At 43.0% G+C, this 20,380-nt stretch overlaps 1 protein-coding gene across 3 annotated transcripts in view; it reads right to left on the bottom strand.

The window, feature by feature from the left end:
- PDS5A (PDS5 cohesin associated factor A) overlaps positions 1-20,380 on the bottom strand; it is a 156,766-nt gene that overhangs the window by 92,043 nt on the left and 44,343 nt on the right. For all 3 annotated transcript variants that reach the window (XM_026647975.2, XM_026647973.2, XM_026647974.1), the window contains exons 3-6: positions 5,644-5,847; positions 5,314-5,400; positions 4,322-4,419; positions 3,724-3,850 (exon numbers count right to left, since the gene is read on the bottom strand). In XM_026647975.2, the coding sequence (XP_026503760.1) occupies positions 3,724-3,850; positions 4,322-4,419; positions 5,314-5,400; positions 5,644-5,847 (516 nt within the window). The remainder of the gene's footprint in view (positions 1-3,723; positions 3,851-4,321; positions 4,420-5,313; positions 5,401-5,643; positions 5,848-20,380) is intronic.

The following is a 20,380-nucleotide window of genomic DNA, read 5'->3' as shown; positions in this document are numbered from 1 at the left end:
TAGAGATTATACACTAGAGAAGGGAAAAGCAATATAAAATTTATTACTCAAAAAAATCTTACTTTATCAAAAAACAAATTTCTACTATATAGTTACATTACAAACTTAAAAATATATTGATCTGCTACATATTATACAGTTAAAACCATAGTGTGCTTTCTCCTATTTTCAGAGAAACTGAATGTATGTGGGCCCAGCATATATCACCTTGATAGTCAGTGACTCACCATTAATGATGTAAGAGCTCATTAAAAAAAAAAAAAAAAAAAAAAGATTAACTACTTTGCACTCTTGAAATGATTTATCACATTTATATTTATTAAGTCTTCTTTACTGATTAAGGAAGAATAAAACTGGAAGCAATGTAGGAATAGCACTATACTTCATGCTCAGGTATAAATATATTTGTATCCCATTTTTTCTGCAGTGTTGTCCTATTTAATTTATTTGCTTTGTAAGTATGTGAATACTAAAGTTTTGAAACAAATAACTGATCTTCAAGTAGAATCTTATATCATGTGAACGAGCCTGTAACACCTAGCACAATGGGACATAACACAAAGAAATACAAAATTTCTTCTCTCCGCGCATGAGCAGAACTTCCATTAAAATAATAATAGTCTGGCCATTTTCAGTACCCTTATTCTGTAGTAACAGAGAATTGTTATTGTTCAGTTGCTCTGCATATATTTTGAAGTATTATAAAATGTTCTGTGCAAGAGAATAAAATACACTTTTTGTGCTAGTTTGCCTCTAATTTACATACCTATGGCCAGACAATTAATATAATCATGTGCAGAATTAGGGAATTCTCTGAAGGCAGAACATAATTACTTCAGTGAAGATCTAGATCAGAGAGAAGAATTTTGCAGTATATTTTTAAATTACGGGATAAGCATCCCCTATCTTCACAAGGCCTTTGATAATGTTTCCTGTGAGGAAAGTTGCACTACTGCCTAAAATAGGCAGACTTTCTGACACACAGAATGTATCTTGTAGCAACATTTATACAAGGTGTGGAAAAGCTGCCATGTGACTCAGGAGTATCAAAAGCTAAAAGTATTGTAGAATTTTTTTTTCACAGAATAAATCATGGACAAAAATAAAGTTGGTTTCCTTGCATTACTTAATAGGTAGATCTATTGCCCATAGACAATTTTATAAATAAAAAGAAAACATTTAAATATCTTCTACAGAATATTAAATTAATGTGTGGCATTGACCCCAATTCTACTTTCCAATTTCTCTGAATGCCTTAAGCTTCCATTTCTTTTGCAATATGCAATAAGCATGCAGTTATGATTAATGCATAATCGTGTTTGTAGTCCCAGATTAGATTGAAATTACTTTTAAAATCATTAGGGGGAGAAAAATGAAAGAAATTTGATGTCACTACAGGACAGAGTTATGGTTGTTTAGATGCCCTAACTGTACATTTCTATGTCTAAACATATTTGAATTTAAAATTTAAAATTAATTCTAAATTTCCTGGATTTGTAATGCTTAATTTGGGAATAAATTAAAACATTCCAGTAATTATTTTTACCCTACATTACTCACACTACTCTTAGCTTTAACTCCATATCAATGTAATTTTTACCTGGGAATTTCCTGGATTTTTAAAAATTAATAATTTCATACATGAACAGTAAACAAGTAACCCAATGAGACTGCTATCACGTATTACTACTACTGATTTGAAGGTATATACTATCGACCTGAAATAAAATATTTTATCTTTTAGGATCAGATTCACCAGTATACTCTGTCTACATTACATAACTCTGCACAAGCATTCCAAGGATACTAGCCTCTCAAGTAAGGTTTTGTACTGCTCTCTTGATGCAAACCAGCAGTGATCAGGCAAAGTGTACACCCCAATTTCCCCCTACCTCCTGCTTTCCACATCCTGTTCCCCACATCCCCCTGCACCCTTCTCCCAGCTCTCCTTCGTGAGTCAATCTGGCGCAAGATGGTTTTTAAAAGTATATATTTAGGATTGCCATTTTTGCCGTTATTTTTCATAACTGAAAGTTAATCTGTCAAGAGAGGATGAAAAACAAAATCTTCTTCAGACAAACTTATAAACACATGCCCACTTTCAAAATGGCTAACTCTTATTGTTCTGAATAAGAGCATAAGCTTTCATGGGTGAATACCTACTTCCTCAGACGCATGCTCCAATACGTCTGTTAGTCTATAAGGTGCCACAGGACTCTGTTGCTTTTTAAGATTTCAGGGATTTTTAACTATATGGGAAGTTTGAAGAGCCTCTTATTCTTTACTGAGATCATTTGGGAAAAAATAGGTCTGATACTGAAAGTCAGATTTCCTAAAATAATTAAATATGGCAATTTTAACTCATTAATGAGTTAAGATTTATTTATAAATTCTCTAAAAAAAAATTGTCTGGTGGACAGAGACTAAGTGGTGTACATTTTGGGGAGAATGCACTGTATTCCTTATGCATAGCAGAGAGAACGGATCTCTTCTTTATATGAAATCTCAACTCAACTTTAATTACAGAGCCACAGCTAGTGCCTCCATAATTTTTGATAATTTTAATTTAACTAATCAATAACTGGCAATGGATGCCCAGCAATGATACAGTTCATTAGCTGCAGCTAATGGCTGAAATTGACAGATAAGATCTATGGAAAGGAATGCAAAAGCACAGGCATTTCTTCAAGGTAATTGTATTGGTCAATGTAATAGGGGCATTGGCCCCAGAATACATGTGAATCCCAGTGTGCCTGTTCCAAGGCTGGCCTTATGCTCACCTGAACCTCATTTAGTTACCCTCCAGTTGATGGACCTAAGAATTCAAGTGGAGATTATGTGACTAGATTACAAATTCAACCTGGAGATTAGGTATTAGTAAGAGTTCAGAGAGCCTGCTGGAGAGAAGACAGGTCTGTGATAACTCTGCAGAGCTCCCAAGCAGAGGGCCCGAGGACTAAGACCTGAAAGACAATAGGAGCCTGCTAGGGGGAGAAGCCTCACCTAAGACACCTGTAGGAAGGTAGGCTAAAAGGGGAAGAACCCTCAGCTGGAAAGCTTATATAAAAGATTCTGAAGCATCAGAGGGAGGGCTACATGGACACTGAAGGACTGAAAGACTACTGAGCTCAGAGACGAGGCTGGAAAGAACTACTGAAACTATGGAAGAAGGTTGGAAGTCCTGCTGTGAGTTAAATGTTCTGTTAATAAACCAATATCCAGAAGGGAAGAGTTAATGGAAAATCATCCGCTGAGGAGAGTTTGACTGACAACGTAAACTAAGGCAAACAGCAGGTCCTGATGCCTGATAGGGTAAGCCCTGCTACCATCATTCACTTGCATAACAATCAAAATATGCCACATCTTTTCAATAAAAATAAAATATTAAAACATAAGTTTTAAAAATGATAGTTCAGCAGCGTACTAAACTAGCCTGCAAGAGATTTGTCTTAGTCTTGGTCTTCCAGTGCACAACTCTTGGGGTAGCATGTAGACTAAGTCAGTCAGTGGTGAAAACTTTACATATAGTTTAGGAATGACATTAATGAGTTCCCAAAAGGGAGTTTTCAATCCATTGCTGCAAGACTGGAAAAAAGACAGCTGTGACGGATGGTACAGAATGTCCGAAGACAGGGAAATGTAACAAGACAAAGGAAACAAAACAAATACCATGGTTGTGCTGAAACACATTTATATGTTGTCACTGTATTTTACTTTGCAGACCTTGTGTGCAGGAATGAGGTTAATGAGAATGGAGTCCAGAAGCTCTTGAGTTACTCCATCACCCTCCATGATGATAGAACTCATCAAATCCAGCATGTGCATTTGTACCTTCTGGTTGTGGCTATTGCTAAAAAGATAAAAAAAGGTGATTAAAATTAAACTTCCAGACACCCAAGTGGCCAAGAAAATTCATGTTCTAGCAGTATTTTAAAGAATAAATGGATGAACAACTAAGGTTGTTCACCTTTCACTGACCCATATTTTCCACATTTATGAACTCTGAATATATTACTTCAATTGGTCTGCCTCAGTCATATAAATCTCAGAACACGTACAAAATAAAGATAATTGAATCTGAGCAGGATATTATTTTTTCTAGTGTCACCAAGTAATTTAGGCTTTTTAGACAGAGCACATGTATAATGAAATATTATAGATACTGTTTTGCTATTTGCTGTCCACAAAATGTCCTTTTTGAAAACTAGTTCTATTATAATCTATGAGTATTTGCAAACTGAATGAAGAACTCAGTCTACAGAGACAAAGGTTCAAAAACCAAGGATATTTTGATAATATATATTAAAATAATTCAACTTACTTGATGACTGAAAAAAGAGTCCTAAAAAGCTGAATAAAAATTTCATTGCAATCTTCCAACTCAAAGCAGATGTTGTAAGATTTAACCCAAGCTAAATTCTATAAAAACAAACAAAATAATAAAACAGTCACAATAATAGAATTACAACCTTTAACTAAGACATGCAAGTCTAAATTTTGCTAACTACAATATAAAAGAAAAGTCACACTATACAACTTAGACTGCAAGCTCTTTGGGACAGGGACTGTCTCTGTGTTTGTATTAGAGCCTAGTACAATGGGGCCCTATAATACAAATAAAAATAATAAATCATGATGAAAACTAATTAAGGACTGACCCGATTTCATATGTGCAAAAGCAGATTGATACAACTTGTAAATTCAGCTAGTATAGCCATGCTTGTAGGCTTATGCTATCTTCTCTCTCATGGCATGAAGCAATTTTTAATTTAAACTTTACAAGATGGTTTCTACACACAGTCATGGTAGCATAACCATTTTAAAGTAATTTTTGTCTTGCAAATAGATTTTTAAATCAGCTTAGCCAAAATTTATATTCATTTCCCAATGACCAGCATAATCATATTTGCAGTTCAACCTGTGTTTGAAATAATTTCCTAACATGGGAAAAACTGTTGTGCGAATGAAGTCTCGTAAATAACACACCTGAAAGAATCAGACCTCTGGTAATTTTTTATGTAAAATCCTACGGACATGGCTAATCATGACTAAAAGTCAAAATTTAAAACAAGTAATATTATCCTGCTTCTCAAACTATGGGCAACACTGTGCTCAGCACATAGTTAATAAGTCAAACTGAGCCATAACACAGGAGAAGCAATAATTAAACTTTTACCTGATTCATGATATCATAATTTCTACAGCATGTCAAAGAATTCCTAAACAGGCTGTCACATACAGGGAAAGTCTGATTACACATCATAGGGTTATGGGGCAGACATGGTCTATTAAAAGTTCCAATAATTATATTACCTCTAATAAGTAAAAGTATCGGTTAAATTGGGGGCTCTTAGTATCCTCCAAGCCTTTTAACTGTCTTGTAATAAACAAGAATATGTCCTGTAAAACAAAAAGGATAAAATAAAATGTAAAAACATACATAATAATCCTCTGACATAGCTATGAGTTCATTCAAATTAATTTCATTGTATGTACTTAATTAATGTCTCTTTAATAAACCTAAGTTTCAGTATATTCAAAAACTTGGTAATATAATAAAGTCTTTGATGGATCCTTTGATTGTATGTTCAACTGCAAGAGAATTAGATGGGGAAAAGGGCTTCTTTTAAAAGGATATTTTACCTTAAGTTTATCATGGGATGTATATGGCGCTTCTGGAGCATAGATTCGGAATATATCAGCCAAGCAACATGCTACAAGGAGACGCACATCTTTGTTGGGATTCCTGAGGAAGAATTCAGATGCAAGATGCAAGGCTAAAGGGAGATACTGCTGTTTCTCATCTTCTGAGTCCTGGTCCATGTCCATGAAGGTTTTTACTACCATCTAAGAGTTAAAGAAAAGGGAAAAAAAGACTTAATCCACTTTCTACTTTCATTCATAATTGCTAAATAATGCTTTCTAAAAGGATGCAATACCATCCACAGTTATTTTACTGCCCAATTATTAGCATTAACATAACTTCCTGGTTAGGACACGCTGCAGAATAGACGTATGACTTTTACAGATATTTTGAACTTGATACTGTTAAGTCAACTCTTTAAAAGTCCTCACAAATATGGCCAAAAGCACAGAATAAACCTTAGGCTCAGCAAAAAATGTGTAGCCCAGGCAGAGGAGAGGCGTGGCTATGGTAGCTCTAAGCCACTTTTTCACTCTCCCAATCCTGCTCCAGTGTAATTTAGGCAGCACTATTTTAAGTCATGCCAGTTGCCTGGGGTCCACCTCTGCCCCACCCCCTACGCAAGAGTTAATGAAGAGGGCCCAAGAAGGCAACCTTATGTTTGACTTCTGCAACACCTATAGCAGAATCCTTCCCCAGCCAGATACAAGGCTTTTAGTGTTCCTTTATGCCACTCTGGCCCTTTTACTTAGTGTAAATGGGCCAGAGAAGGGGTGAGGGTCTGAGTTTTGTGCCCAAGACTATTTACTCAACAGATCTGTAACTTGTGTGTATTCAGAGTCATCTCTGTTTACATAAGTGACAAAAATAAATGTGCATTGCTTTTGATTCTTGTTAGCACAACTAGCAGAAACTGAGCTAGACACCATTCACTCTTGTGCATTGTCAACAAAATTGTTTACTAAATTCCAATTAATTATGCCTGTGCAATCCTACTGAATGCAATGGGGTTGTACAGTTTTAAGTAAAGGCATAGTTTGGAGGCAAAGATGTTGCAAAAGGTATAAACTTTGAGGAAGGATGGTCCAGTGGCTACGACGTTAGTCTAAGACACAGGTTCATTGCCACTCTGCCACAGATGTCCAGTGTGACCTTGGGCAAGTTACAGTTACTCTGTGCCTTAATTCACTATCTGTAAAATGGGGATAACAGTTTTTCCCCACTTCACAGTGGTATTGTGAGGATAAACATATTAGAGTGTGAAGCACTCAGATACCACGGTAATAAAGGGCATATAAATATAACACAGAAGATAGAAAGACAGAACCATAGATCCTGAGGATCTAATTTAGACTACAGGACCTTTATTACTGGTAATGCATAAGAAGGAAAGAACCCCGCTTGACTTTCAAAGCCCAGACTGAGTTTATAGAGCTGACAATTAGAAATACATTTTTGTATTTAACTATAGATAATTCTTTTCCGACTATGCCATTTTGAATGATAATGAAGTGGCTCCTCAGTTATTAAATGTGCCACTGCTTAAAAAGGTGATATGAAAATATTGCTGTTTCTTTTTCCTGGAATTGTGGAACCCCGCTTTAAGTGTAGCAGATAAAACAAATTAAAAAAAAAAATCAGTTTGTCTACCAAGCCTCCCAGTATTATCCTCACGTCCTATACTGACAACAGTCACTCTGGCATAGCATCACAAATCACTTGTCCTTCCTAGAAGCTGGAAGGAAATTTTATTTATATAGATAACACAAAAGTAGCAGCAAGATCTAGTGGGTTAAAGTACAAGAGTGTTTCTGGTCCTGCCTCTGCCACAAATCTGTTGTGATATCTTGGACAAATTACAAAGGGTGGTTGTCTTCACTTTTCCCTGACCCCACCATTTTTAAAGAGGTAAAAATATGGGTCGATACTAACACAACATGGGGGCAAAGTTTTTGGGGTTTTTTGGTAAAGCGGTAGGGAGTATTTTGACCCGCTTTCCCTGACAGATACAAGCCCTGGCCCTGCTATATCTGACAAGCTCCTATTTACTCTCCTCCCATGCCTTTTTTCAAGGCCTGTCTACACAGTAGGATAAAATGTGTATTTTTAAAATGTATTAGTCAATAGGTTTTAACTACCTTGTTTTAAGACCCTAGGATAGAAGGACAAGTTGAATCCTCCTTATCCCCTTCCTCCAACTTTCTGTGGAGAGTCCTTGGACTCTATCCTGGGTCCCCCTTCTTTTCTCCCTCTACACCTTATCTTTGGATAATCTCATCAACAAACAACAATTCAGCTAATATATATATATGCTGAAGCCTCTCAGATCTATCTCTATTTCAGACCTGTCTCCTCCTGTCCACACTGAAGTTTCAGCCTCTCTCACTGCCATCCTCATGGATAGCTTGCTGTCACTTCAAGCTCAACTTGGCTAAAACAGAGCTCTTAATCTTCCCTCCACACACCCCATACCTGCCACCTCCTTTCTCCATTACTGTGGACAGCACTGCCATCCTGCCTGTCCGTCAGACCATAACCTGGGCATGGCCTTTGACCTGGACTTCTCTATGGATCTTCATATTCAGGCTATGTCTAAATCTTGTAGAGTCTTTCTGCATAACCTCTCTAAGATATGGACTTTCCTATCCATTCACATAGTTAAAACTCTTGTCCAGTCTCCTCACCTTGTAGTCACTGACTACGACATTCTTTTTTTCGCCCTGGACAAACAATCTCGTCCCTTCTATCCATTTAGAAGGCTGCTGCAAAGACTATTTTCTTAACTTATCACTTTGGCTAGGTCACCCCCCCTACTCTTTGTATGCCATCAGTGACTCCCCTTTTTCTATCACATTGAAGATAAGCTACTTGTCTTCACTTTCAACCTATCCTTTCTCACTCAGTATCAAGAAGTCAATCCCCACCTCTGATCAGCCCATGAGGCCAGCCTCCATTCCCACTTGGTAATTTTTCAAACAACCATCTTCATGCTTTCTCCATTATACTCCTTCAAATCCCTCCTTAAAACTCACCCTTTCCATGATGCCTATAAAAAACACTGACAACGGATAGGCCATTGGTATGCAGAGACCACTGCCAACCATGCTGACCAATACAGTTTCCTTGCGGCCTTGTACTCCCCCATCTGTCTGCATCCATCTATTGTCTCTGGTCCTATACTTAGATTGCAAGCTCTTTGGGACAGAAACCATCTTTTTGTTCTGTGTGTGTAAAACTACCTAACAAAATGAGGTCTTTGTCTATGAATAACGCTGTTAGGCACGACTGTAATACAAAAATATAAACAAGTACTTAATAATATGATAAAAACCCTCTATATTAATTCCAGATCACAACATCATATACAAAGATAAATGGAATTATCATTCAGAAAGATTGATTTAAATTTAACTATATTCTATTTGATATAATCCAATAAATTAGTCCCATTTCTTTTATACAGGTTTTAAATTTCAGTAATGCAAAAAACTACCTCGGGGGGGGGGGGGGGGGGGGAGAGAAAGAGAGAGAGAGAAAGGGTGCACTCTATTGCTAAACACCGATTGTGGTTGATGGAGATATTACATAAAATTATCTGTTTACTCCCTCTTGTTAACCTGTATGGCAATTCCACTATTACAAATAGAACGTTTTCTAACCATGTGATACAGAAGAATAATTAGTTTTTAATTGTATTAAGACATTAAATACAACATAAGCTTTTGCAGGAGCGATGTGTACCAGTGTTGGCAGGACCAGGCTGGCGCTATCAGAATCACCGAAGCTTCTTCCCTCCGTATCTTGAGGAGCACCTTGTGAACAAGAGGGATGGGTGGGAACGCGTATAGGAGACGGCCTCCCCATGGGAGGAGGAATGCATCCACGATGGAGCCCGGGCTGTGAATCAGGAAGGAGCAGAACTGCTGACACTTCCTGTTGCATCGCGTGGCGAACAGGTCTATCTGGGGAAAACCCCACTGATGGAAGATTGAGTTCATGACGTCCGGGCGTGACCTGCTGAGATGGTCCGCCAACTCGTTCTGTACTCCAGGGAGGTACGGTGCTTGCCAGTGTATTCTACACAGAAGTCCCACAGCATGATGGCTTCCTGGCACTGGGGAGACAAAGTGTGCAACCCCTGTTTGTTGATATAAAATATCGCCATGGTGTTGTCTGTTGTGACTGATACACATCTCCCTGCTACGTGTGCTCGGAAAGTCTGGCATGCAAGGTGTACCGCTCTCAGCTCTCTGACATTGATGTGGAGAGCGAGATCCACCTGAGACTGGAGGCCTTGTATTCTGAGATCTCCCAAATGTGCCCCCCAGCCCAACTCTGACTCATCCGTCACTAGCGAGAGGGATGGCTGAGGGCTGGTGAAAGGGACCCCTGCACATACTACCTGTGGGTCAATCCACCACAGAAGGGAGTCGAGAACCCGGCGAGGCAGGGTTACAATCCTGTCCAAACTGTCCTGGGCTGGCCGATACACAGATACCAGCCATGACTGAAGAGGTCAAAGTCAGAGTCTGGCATGCTGTACTACGTAGGTACAAGCTGCCATGTGTTCTAGAAGTTTCAGGCAGTTCCGTGCTGTGGTGGTGGGGAACTGTCTGAGACCTTGAATAATGTCGCCAAGGGCTCGAAATCTCGCTTCTGGAAGGAATGCCCTGGCATGTGTCGAGTCCAGTACCAACCCAACAAATTCTATTCTCTGAACTGGGGACAGCGGTGATTTCCCCTCATTCAGTAGCAGGCCCAGTTCGTCAGAAGCAGCTCTTATGAAGGCAACCTGCGTCTCTACTTGTGTCCTGGATCGGCCCTTGATCAGCCAGTCGTCAAGGTACAGGAACACTTGTACCTGTCGCCTGTGGAGGAACACGGTCACGACTGCCATGCACTTGGTGAATACTCGAGGTGCCACTGACACGCCGAACGGGAGGGCTGTGAACTAGTAGTGGGTGTTGTTCACCACGAGCCTGAGGTATTTTCTGTGGGACTGAATTATTGTTATGTGAAAGTAGGCGTCCTTCAAGTCGAGGGTGGATACCAGTCTCCTGGATTCAATGAAGGGATGATAGAGGCCAAAGAGACCATGCGGAAATTGAGCTTTTTCACGAATTTGTTTGAGTTCTCACAGGTCTACCGGCCTGAGCCCGCCCTTGGCTTTCGGTATTAGGAAATACAGAGAATAGAAACCCCTGCCCTTCTGTTCCTGAGGAACCTCTTCCACTGCTCTTAGTGAAAGGAGTGAGTGCACCTCCTGTATAAGAAGTTGCTCATGAGAGGGATCCCTGAAGAGGGACGGGGAAGTGGGGTGGAAGGGCGGGAGGGCACAGAATTGGATGGAGTATCCCCTCTCTACCGTGCGGAGCACCCAGTGGTCCGAAGCGATATGGGACCATGCATGGTAGGAAGGGGACAGTCAGGAGGAAAAGGTAAGGCGGGGTAGATCCAGTTTTTGTTCTGGTGCACCGTCCTCGACCGCACCTTCAAAAGGCTGGTTTGGGGCCGGAAGGTGGTTTGGGTTGGCCAGAGCCCTCGCCTGAGGATGGGTGCGGCCTTTTCCTACCACTCTTGTTCCTCCTCCAGGAACTATCCTGACGGTTCTGCTGGTACAAGCACGGAGGAGGTTGCAGTCTAAAATACTTCCGCTGCGTAGCGGGAGTATGGAGGCCCAATGATTTGAGAGTGGCTCTCGAGTCTTTTAGGCTATGCAGCCTTTTGTCCGTTTTCTCAGAAAAGAGAATCGAACCCTCGAATGGGAGGTCCTGAAAACGGCAGGCCCGAGACCTGGAGCCCCTTCTCATGGCTATGCCCATAGCCATCACACGGGTAGCCGCATCTGCTCAGTCCAGTGCAGCTTGAATCGAAGCTCACAAAATGAGCTTCCCCTCCTCCACCAGAGCCGAAAACTTGGGGCGGGAGTCCTGCGGCATCAGCTCTGCAAACTTCGCCATTGCCCCACACGTGTTGTAGCAGTACCTGCCGACAATGGCCTGCTGATTAGAGATGTGGAGCTGCAATCCGCTAGTGGAATAGACCTTTCTCCCATAAAGGTTGAGTCGTTTTGCGTCCCAATTCTTCGGGGAGGGTCCCTGGAAGCCTTGGCATTCACGTTGGCTGGCAGTATGTACCACGAGAGAATCAGGTGGGGGGGTGGGTTGCGCTTAGCCGTAGGGGTCAATGAGGCTGGGGTCGGACACAAAGTTTTTGTGATGTCAGAGACGGTCTTTATAAGAGGCTGGGCAATACGTGCAGGTCCGGAGGGGGCAAGGATGTCTACCATTGGATCTACGTCTTCCACTACCTCCTCCGCCTGAATACAAGTTGCAGCAATTGCTGTAGCACCCTGCTGTCCTCCAGGGCAGAGGCCGTAGCAATGCCCACCAGCACCTCGTCCAGTGAGGACAAGGAAGAGACTCCCATAAGGGGTGGCTGCTTCCTTCCTTCCACACCCAAGGGGTTCGGCGACACCTGGATTTCTTGAGCCGGTACGGACATGGATGGTTTGCGCCCCTTGGTTTCGGAACTGCATACACCGACGCTGGTGCCGCAAGCGTCATCGGTGCTGAGGCCATCATCAATGCCGGAGCTGCCGTCAGTGCCGGAGATCGGTGTTGGAGATGCCGGAGCCAAAATAACTGGGGCCAGTGCAGGCTGCGCTGGTGCCGGAGGCATCGGGATGGAGGTGCCATGTGGCAATGGGGCTACCCCTGATCCTGACGAGGCAGACAGTGCTGGAGGGGGTACGAACGTGGCTGAAGCCACCGACGTTGCCCTGGAACATGAGCCTTGGCTCAGACCTTGGCTTTGATGAAAAGCCCAGGGAGTCCAAAAGGGCCATTGTGCTGGGGGCTGCCATTGCGCAGGCCATAGTGCTGGGTAAGGATGCCGGTCCCGGGTTGACGCGGACTGTCTGCTCCTGCTCCTACTCCTACAGGACTGATAGGAGTCCGATTCCAACTCCGAGGTGTCTGAAAAAGAGGACCACGGAGGAGCGGTATTTCTAGGCACCGACTGTTCGCACCGAGGGCTCTGGTACCGGCGTGGTTGCTGGGTCTATTCCGTTGCTGGGGAGTGGCGCACCAGGGTTGGAGATCAGCGGGGCATCATGGCGGGCTTTCCCCTTGAAGGTGCACGGGGAGCAACCAGTACTGGCGACCTGCCCTGTCTAGGATGGGAGAACGGTGCTGAGAGGGGGAGTAGTTCTTGGGCTTCCTCGTATGCCTCCGGAGTCAAAGGGACATGCAGCTCCCGGCTCGGCCTCGGCAAACGAGGAGGGTCTAAACTCAACCGCCCTTCCACGCGGGCAGGAGTCAACGCGATCGTCGCCAGTGGTGGATCGGAAGTAGTGTGACCCAACTCGGGTCTCACAACGGCTGGCTCCTTAGGCCTAGCAGGGGGAGAACGACACCTCTTCAGCCTTTTTTTCTGCGGCACAGGCGATTGAGGATGGTGCCTGCATGCGGCATATGAATCACGAGTGGAGCCAGGATGGTGCCATGAGTCTTTGTCCTTATTCGGCACCAGAGCTCGTGCTGACGGTGCCAGAGCGCTCGTACCGAGGAAGAGGTACTCGGCGCAGGGTCCATCAACCCCCCAACCCTCTTCCGAGACACAGACTTGGCAGTGAGGCTGCACCCATCCCTGACACAGTCCAAGGGCTGAGGCTGCCCCAAAAACACCCTGGGGCCCTGCCCTCCACACCAGGCATGGCAAGATAGCAAGCAAGAGCAACAGCATCTTGCACGCCTGCCCAGCCCTGTGCAGCAATCTGGGTGCTAACACCAAAGTATGGGTCAGGTGCAGGGTGGATCTGGATGCACAGGGTATCGTTGGGGGGGGTTCCGGGTGCTGGGGGAATGGGACTCTGAAGGGGGCTCAGTGGGGTGGAGGTAGGGTGACCAGACAGCAAGTGTGAAAAATCGAGACAGGGGGTGGGGGATAATAGGAGCCTATATAAGAAAAAGACCCAAAAATTGAGACTACCCTATAAAATTGGGACATCTGGTCACCCTAGGTGGCGGTCCGGTTGGTGCAGGGGTGGGTCCGGATTCAGGGGGGAGGGGCTCCATGGGGAGTTCAGGTGCAGAGGGGTGATGCTCAGTGGGGGGTCTGGATTCACGGGGGCTCGGCCAATGGGGAGCAGCTCCCTGTACAGTGAACCCTCTTCCTGCGTCTGAGGAGCAATGGGGACAGGAAGCAGGGGGAAGGGTATGTGCAGTGAGGGAGGGGGGAGGAAGGTTTCTGGGGGCGGGTCTGACCCAAATCCTCCTAGCGGGGACAAGGAAGTCCAATCATCCCCCGCCCCCAGCCCAGCCAGGACTAGCAGCTGAGCCAAGTTAGGAACCACCAGCTGGGACACCCCGAGCTCCCTCCCTCATTCCCCTGCAGTGATTTACCTCTTTATCAGCTGCTCTGGGCACCCAAAAGAATGCACCCATGTTGCTGGGGAGGACTGAGTGACCGCTCTGGCAGCTTCCCTTTGCTTCCCCATCAGAAGTCATTCTTCTGCAGGGAAGCAAAGAAATCTGCGGGGGATATGAATTCTGTGCCCACACAGTGGCGAAGAATTCCCCCAGGAATAGTCCAAGCATCCTCCTCATAGCAATTAGACCTCTGACCTCTACCATATATAAAATTCCTCAAAAATGTCAGATTAGGAGACTTCTTTATTACTAGAGCCCTGCAAATCTGCAGATATCCGCAGACCATGTTTGGGAATCGCGGCTCAGATGAAGATAAACATTTTGTATCCGCACAGAGCTCTATTTATTACCACTGGATTAAATGTGCTTTGAAAACATTTTGCTTTAGGCCTGCATCCCGATCAGGTGTAACTGCTTAGGACAGGTTCCTTTGGGAAAGAAGCTCTGACTACCTGTGCTTGACGTAGGTAATGCAAGGATTGTTTAGACTAGTTGGTCTCAACCCGCAACCCAATCAGCACACATCCGCGACCCATGTGATATCCTCAGGGCCACACAGGTAGTATTGGATGCGGCCCACAATGGTAAATAGGTTGAGAACCACTGCGATAAATGTACATCCCAGTATATTTTTTCAGTATGTACAGGTATTAAAAGTTCCCACCCCAAAATATTTAGTCTAAGGGATAGCTGCTATAGAGAAACTACACCAAAGACATTTTTGCTTCTGTAGAAGAAATAACCATGGAGCGCAAAATTGCTGCAGAATCCCACTCTCCCAACCCTCTACCTATAAGAAGACACACTGAAAGTGTATCTCAAGAAAACTGATGTGGACATCACAAGCTGAGAGGAGCAAGCCACTTGGCGCCACATCCTCCATCAGGCAGGGGCCCACTTCGAGAAGCGCCTTGCCCTTGAAGCTGAAGACAGAGAATGCTCCCAACAGGCAGCTGGCCCGCCAGGAAACGCCTGTACCTACTGCAGACAGATCTGTGGTTCCAGGATCAGACTCCTGAGTCACCTCAGGACCCATATGTAAATCCGAGGTAGAGATCATCCTCGAATCGAGGGATTGCCTATGATAACAAGTCTTCTGTAGACCATTGTCCCTACCAAATTCATTGTCCATTTTGGTCAATTTCAATGTCAGAGGATTTTTTTAAATGATCAATTTCACGGTTTCAGATGTTTATATCTGAAATTTCAATGTGTTGCAACCGTGGGGGTCCTGACGCAAGGCTATTGTAAGGGGGTCATGGGATTGCCACCCTTATTTCTATGCTGCTGATGGTAGGGGCACTGCCTTCAGAGCTGGGCAGCCAGAGAGCAGTTACTGCTGGCTGGATGCCCAGTTCTAAAACCAGTGCCACTGTCAGCAGCAGCACAGAAGTGAGGATTGCAGGGTATAGGGAGTGGGTTACCACATGTCCTGGTTTTCCCAGCAGCCTCACACCTGGGACAGGAGCTGACAGCTGGAGCCCCAGGCTCTCGCCTGGGTCAGGGGCTGACAGCCACCCTCACTTCTGTGCTGCCCTTCAGAGCTTTGCGCCCAGCCACAGCAGAGCTTCCTGCAGCCGGGGGAGTTTCCTGGAGGTGGGTCTGACCTGGCTCTGGGAGCAGTTCCCACAGGGGAAGAGGAGGTCCCATCCCTCCCCATCCCAGGCCAGGACTAGCAGCTAGAGCCCAGCGCATGGTAGGAGCCCCTGGCTGGAGATCTCCCAACCCTGCCCCTCCCCTACAATAGCCAGATTTCACAGTCCACAACACGTTTTTCACAGCCATGAATTTGGTAGGGCCCTATTGATAGGATACAACAAACTCCTATCTATTGAAATTGTGTTTCTCTCTCTCTCAGGGTTCTGCATTCAGCAGCTCATTCACTGCCAGAACTTCCTTCTGTCATGTCTACACTTTCACCTATTGCTGTGGCCTCAGCAAGGACCACACAGTCATGCTTTGGCAGAAAAGGGGCTTGAGGCCAAGCCAGTGGGGTGGAGATCCAACCATTCCTGACATATCAGCTGCTAGGGTGAATACCCTGGAAACATAAGGGACAGTTGCCAGCCCTGTATCAAAGAATGCATCCATGTAGGACTAGTCTTTGACCCCCAGGCACTACGAACATCAACATTAGTTTGCTTTCCTCTACTTGCCATACGAGGGGAACCACTCATACTTTGACAAAGACTTATAAATCCCAGCACAACTGATGTATTTATATTTTAGCCCATGTAACAATAATTGCTCACAGTTGTAACTGGAAAATATTAGCAAACTTTATTTAAATATTTATGAATTAGGAACTACTGAGATGCTCTGAACACACCTGGCTGTATGATGGAGGGCCTCTATGATACGTTGCCTCTTACAGCCAAGAATTTATGACTGCCTTAGATTCTCTGGCACATTCAACACAACCATTCAGTGAGCAGATACGCACTGGACAGAGACCTAGTGTTGACTATTGTCAACGTTCTGATGTCTCAATATCTCTCAATAAGAGCTACCATTTTACCAATAATTTGCAGTAGTTGCCAAAGATGATGAGAGAATCAGATGCATAATGCACAGTTCTTGAAATCATGAAAAAGGCAGAAAATTTTCAGAGTAGTTTTATTACCGTAGGGTAGCAGCTAAACTTGAGATGAACTTACTGTTTAACAGCAGATATTTCTAAGTGTTCTAACATCCAAATGCATATTCAGATCATCATTATGCTCTGGAGTATACTGAGTGGTGCAAATTTGGAATACTTTGTTCAAGGGGTTCCTGAGACGCAGCAAGGGGGAGAAAGACGTGTCAGTAAAATGTTCTGTTTTTTATAACCTCTCTATGCACACCGTGGCTCAAATTATGTCACGCCCCTTCCCCCCAAAATGATATCATCAGATTGCATTTGATCTAAGCAAGTGTCCAGCATCCAGATCCACATTGTGGAAGCAAGATTTTAAAAGTTAGCTAGGGTTGAACCTGGGATCCATATTACAGACAGTGGATTTGCACATGCACTGTAAGACTGTTGCACTGTACTATGGGAACCAGCAGTGTGCAGCAGCACAGTTTATCTCAGAAGCACTTGGGTGGCTCAGGGCAACAGGCAATTAGACCTTGAACCCATGTACCATCTAATGGGTGTGAGTTCGAGTGCTGGCTTTGGGACATTTCTGTGAAATGCTGTGCACATTTTTACCCTCAGCCTGTACTGTGCTTGGGCTGAGGAGCTGCTGTTGGAAGTTTTTCCACCCAGTGCAGGCAATATTATAGGGTGATCTTTGCCAAAACATTGTTAAGATTAAGTTGAGCTCTCTGTTAAATAATCAAACTGCTGTAAAATCCACATGCATTCTTAATTTTCCAAGCAATCAGCTATGCTTCATCAGGGGCTGAGGTAGAATCAGTGGTGCACACTTGAGGTCAGGTACTCAAGGGGTACCTCAGATACAGCCCCCACTCATCAAAAGGAGCTGTCCTAAAACACAAGTGCATAGGGAGAATGTTTTGAAAACTGGTATGTGCAAGCTATTCTCCAAGATAAATCTTTGCTTAGGAATGGGTTCACTGTCTTACCAGAGGCCTACTAGCCAGAAGTTAACATGAAAGATGACGGGGACCTCTGAAGTGCAAAAGCAATAAACTGGTGAGAAGCTAACCGACCCTCATTACGTTTCCTTGTTATTAAAACAAAAAGGTAGCCTTCCCTTTCTGATACTGTTAGCTACCGAATCAGACAACTACTTTTGTGCCTGTTTCAACTGTAAGACAGAGAGCACTCTAGTCTCAGGGCTGGTCTATACTTACCGGGTAGTTCGACGGCTGGCAATCGAAGTTCCGGGTTCGATTTATCGCGTCTGGTCTGGACGTGATAAATCGAACCAGGAAGTGCTCGCCGTCGACTGCAGTACTCCAGCTCAACGAGAGGAGTACCGCGGAGTCGACGGGGGAGCCTGCCTGCCGCGTGTGGACCGCGTCTGAACCGCGGTAAGTTCGAAGTAAGGTATGTCGACTTCAGCTACGTTATTCACGTAGCTGAAGTTGCGTACCTTACTTCGACTTGGGGGGTTAGTGTAGACCAGGCCTCAGAGATCTGACACAGTAATAGAACGTTCTCTGGTTCTGAGAAAACTCAAAGGTCCCTGTGCTATCCCCTAAATACAAACAAGAAACTGCAGAATAAAGCTATAATAATTGATTGTAAGTTCTTGGAGCAGGGATAGCCTTTTTGTTCTGTGCTTGTACAATCCCTAGCATACCTGGTCCATACCTAGGGCTCCTAGGCACTACTGTAATACAAATAATCATAGTAAACCTTCTGAGGAAACCGCACCTGTCTGAACTACTGATCTACTTTGAGCTTTCAACAACAATATTCGTCTTACAGAGCAAACCATCTAATTGGCTATACTACTTTCCCTTTGATCTAATCTACATAAAGAGCTTTTCTTTGGAGACTTAACTGCTGAGTAGATCAGAACCAAACAAGTCTTAATATTAGTAATTTACACTGCTTTATTAGCTTCACTTTATTAAAAACATAGTATTAGTTGAACTATTTGATTGTTTTACTTGCATTGACCTACTCTAATGAGAATCTCTCCTTTATCTAGAAAGCTTGCTGTGATAAACACATTAGAGTACATGACTATTTCTTATGTTGAAACAGCATACAAGTGAATGAATGACTCAAGAATTATGTATGAGGACTTTTCTTGAGATGTTAATTCTTGATGTTTTAAACTTGTGTTTAACTTTTTTAAAAGACAAGCAATTACAGACATACCTGAAATAACTGAAAATGGAATGTACAGTCTTAATACTGGCATTACATTATGCACAATTAGAACTTCACACACCACACATACAGAGCATCTCAAATGGAATTCATACAAAGACTTCACTATAACAGAAAAAGCGGAGAAATAACAGAGAAATATCTAATCTCCAGGTTGGATTTTCATAAGAAACCATCAACAGAATGACTTATTTTTTCTACTGTAGATCTGCACACACAAGTGAGAACAGATTAGAAGGATGAACTAATGAACATATGCTTTGACCCAAATTGTCTCATATCAGAACCTAAAACAAAATTAAGGAAATATTTGTCATCTAAAATTTTGATGCACCTTCTCTACCAGGCCATCGCTGTGACAATTTTTTTAACACGTTAGACAGAGGTCTATGTTAAAATAGAGGAATTGGCAAGACATTTGAATGAGTGTCACAGTTAAGGAGCTACAAAGTCAGTTTATAAACTTAACCTAATCACAAGTTTGAATCTGATAGAGAATCTCAGTGATCAAACTGAAAATATTACATTCTAGACTTTCTGAAGGTCACTGAATTTAAGGTGATTTCTGAAACAGAATTGCATCCCTCCCAACTAAAGATATGGAATATTTTAAAAAGTGTACATTTAATAGAAATTTGTTTTTAAATGTACCATAGAGATCTGTTTTCTGAAAACACAAAAACAAACTACACTTTCTGGAATAAAAGCACACCATTTAGTTACTGTTTTTATTATTTCTTTGTTGTAGTGGCCAGAATCTCACATCAAGGTTCTGGAACCATCATGCTAGGTATTGTACAAACATGTAAAACAGATTATCAAGCCCCAGAAACCTCACAATCTAGGATTATTCGAAGATGCAAGAGGATAAGCAGACAAGTGGGAGAGGGGCACAACAATAGGGACTGATATATTTGCATAAATTAGTATTGGTGGGAACAGCAGTCACAGATGGACCCAATCTAATCAATACCACATGACAACAATTCACAGGCACTGCAGCAGAGGAAGGTCATGAACACAACTATGGGGAAATGAGATTCCTGAAGTTCAGGGAAAGCACATGCAGCCCCAAAATTTCAGAGAGTATGTAAGATTTTATTCTATTTTGACTAATGCAATGAACTTTGACAGTGTACTGTAATAAGGATTTTAAAATACTTGGGAAAGGTTTTGTATGACCGTAACTCCTTCACTATTAAACACAAGTTTGATAATGCCATGGCTTTTTTCATAAAGCCAAAGTGATACTTTAAAACCCAACACTGTCTGTTTTGTTTCTAAGCAGGTATTATTGTACTATCTAAGCACCAAAGTTATTACTACAACAGGCAGTATAAATATGACATCTGCTTAGTATTCTGTTTTATAGGACAGGAAGGAGAATTTTATCATCATCAAAATAGGAAAACTCTACCAAAGAGATGGTAGTTATATTTTGTTCTGAAGGCAACAAGATTTGTGATTAAAGATACACAGGTCAAAATCAGCTCTTGCCGAATGGAGTTCAGC

Source organism: Terrapene carolina, unplaced genomic scaffold, assembly GCF_002925995.2.
Source record: "Terrapene carolina triunguis isolate 2854851 unplaced genomic scaffold, T_m_triunguis-2.0 Scaffold66, whole genome shotgun sequence".
Lineage (NCBI taxonomy): Eukaryota > Metazoa > Chordata > Testudines > Emydidae > Terrapene > Terrapene triunguis.
This window is presented reverse-complemented; position numbering and strand designations above follow the sequence as displayed.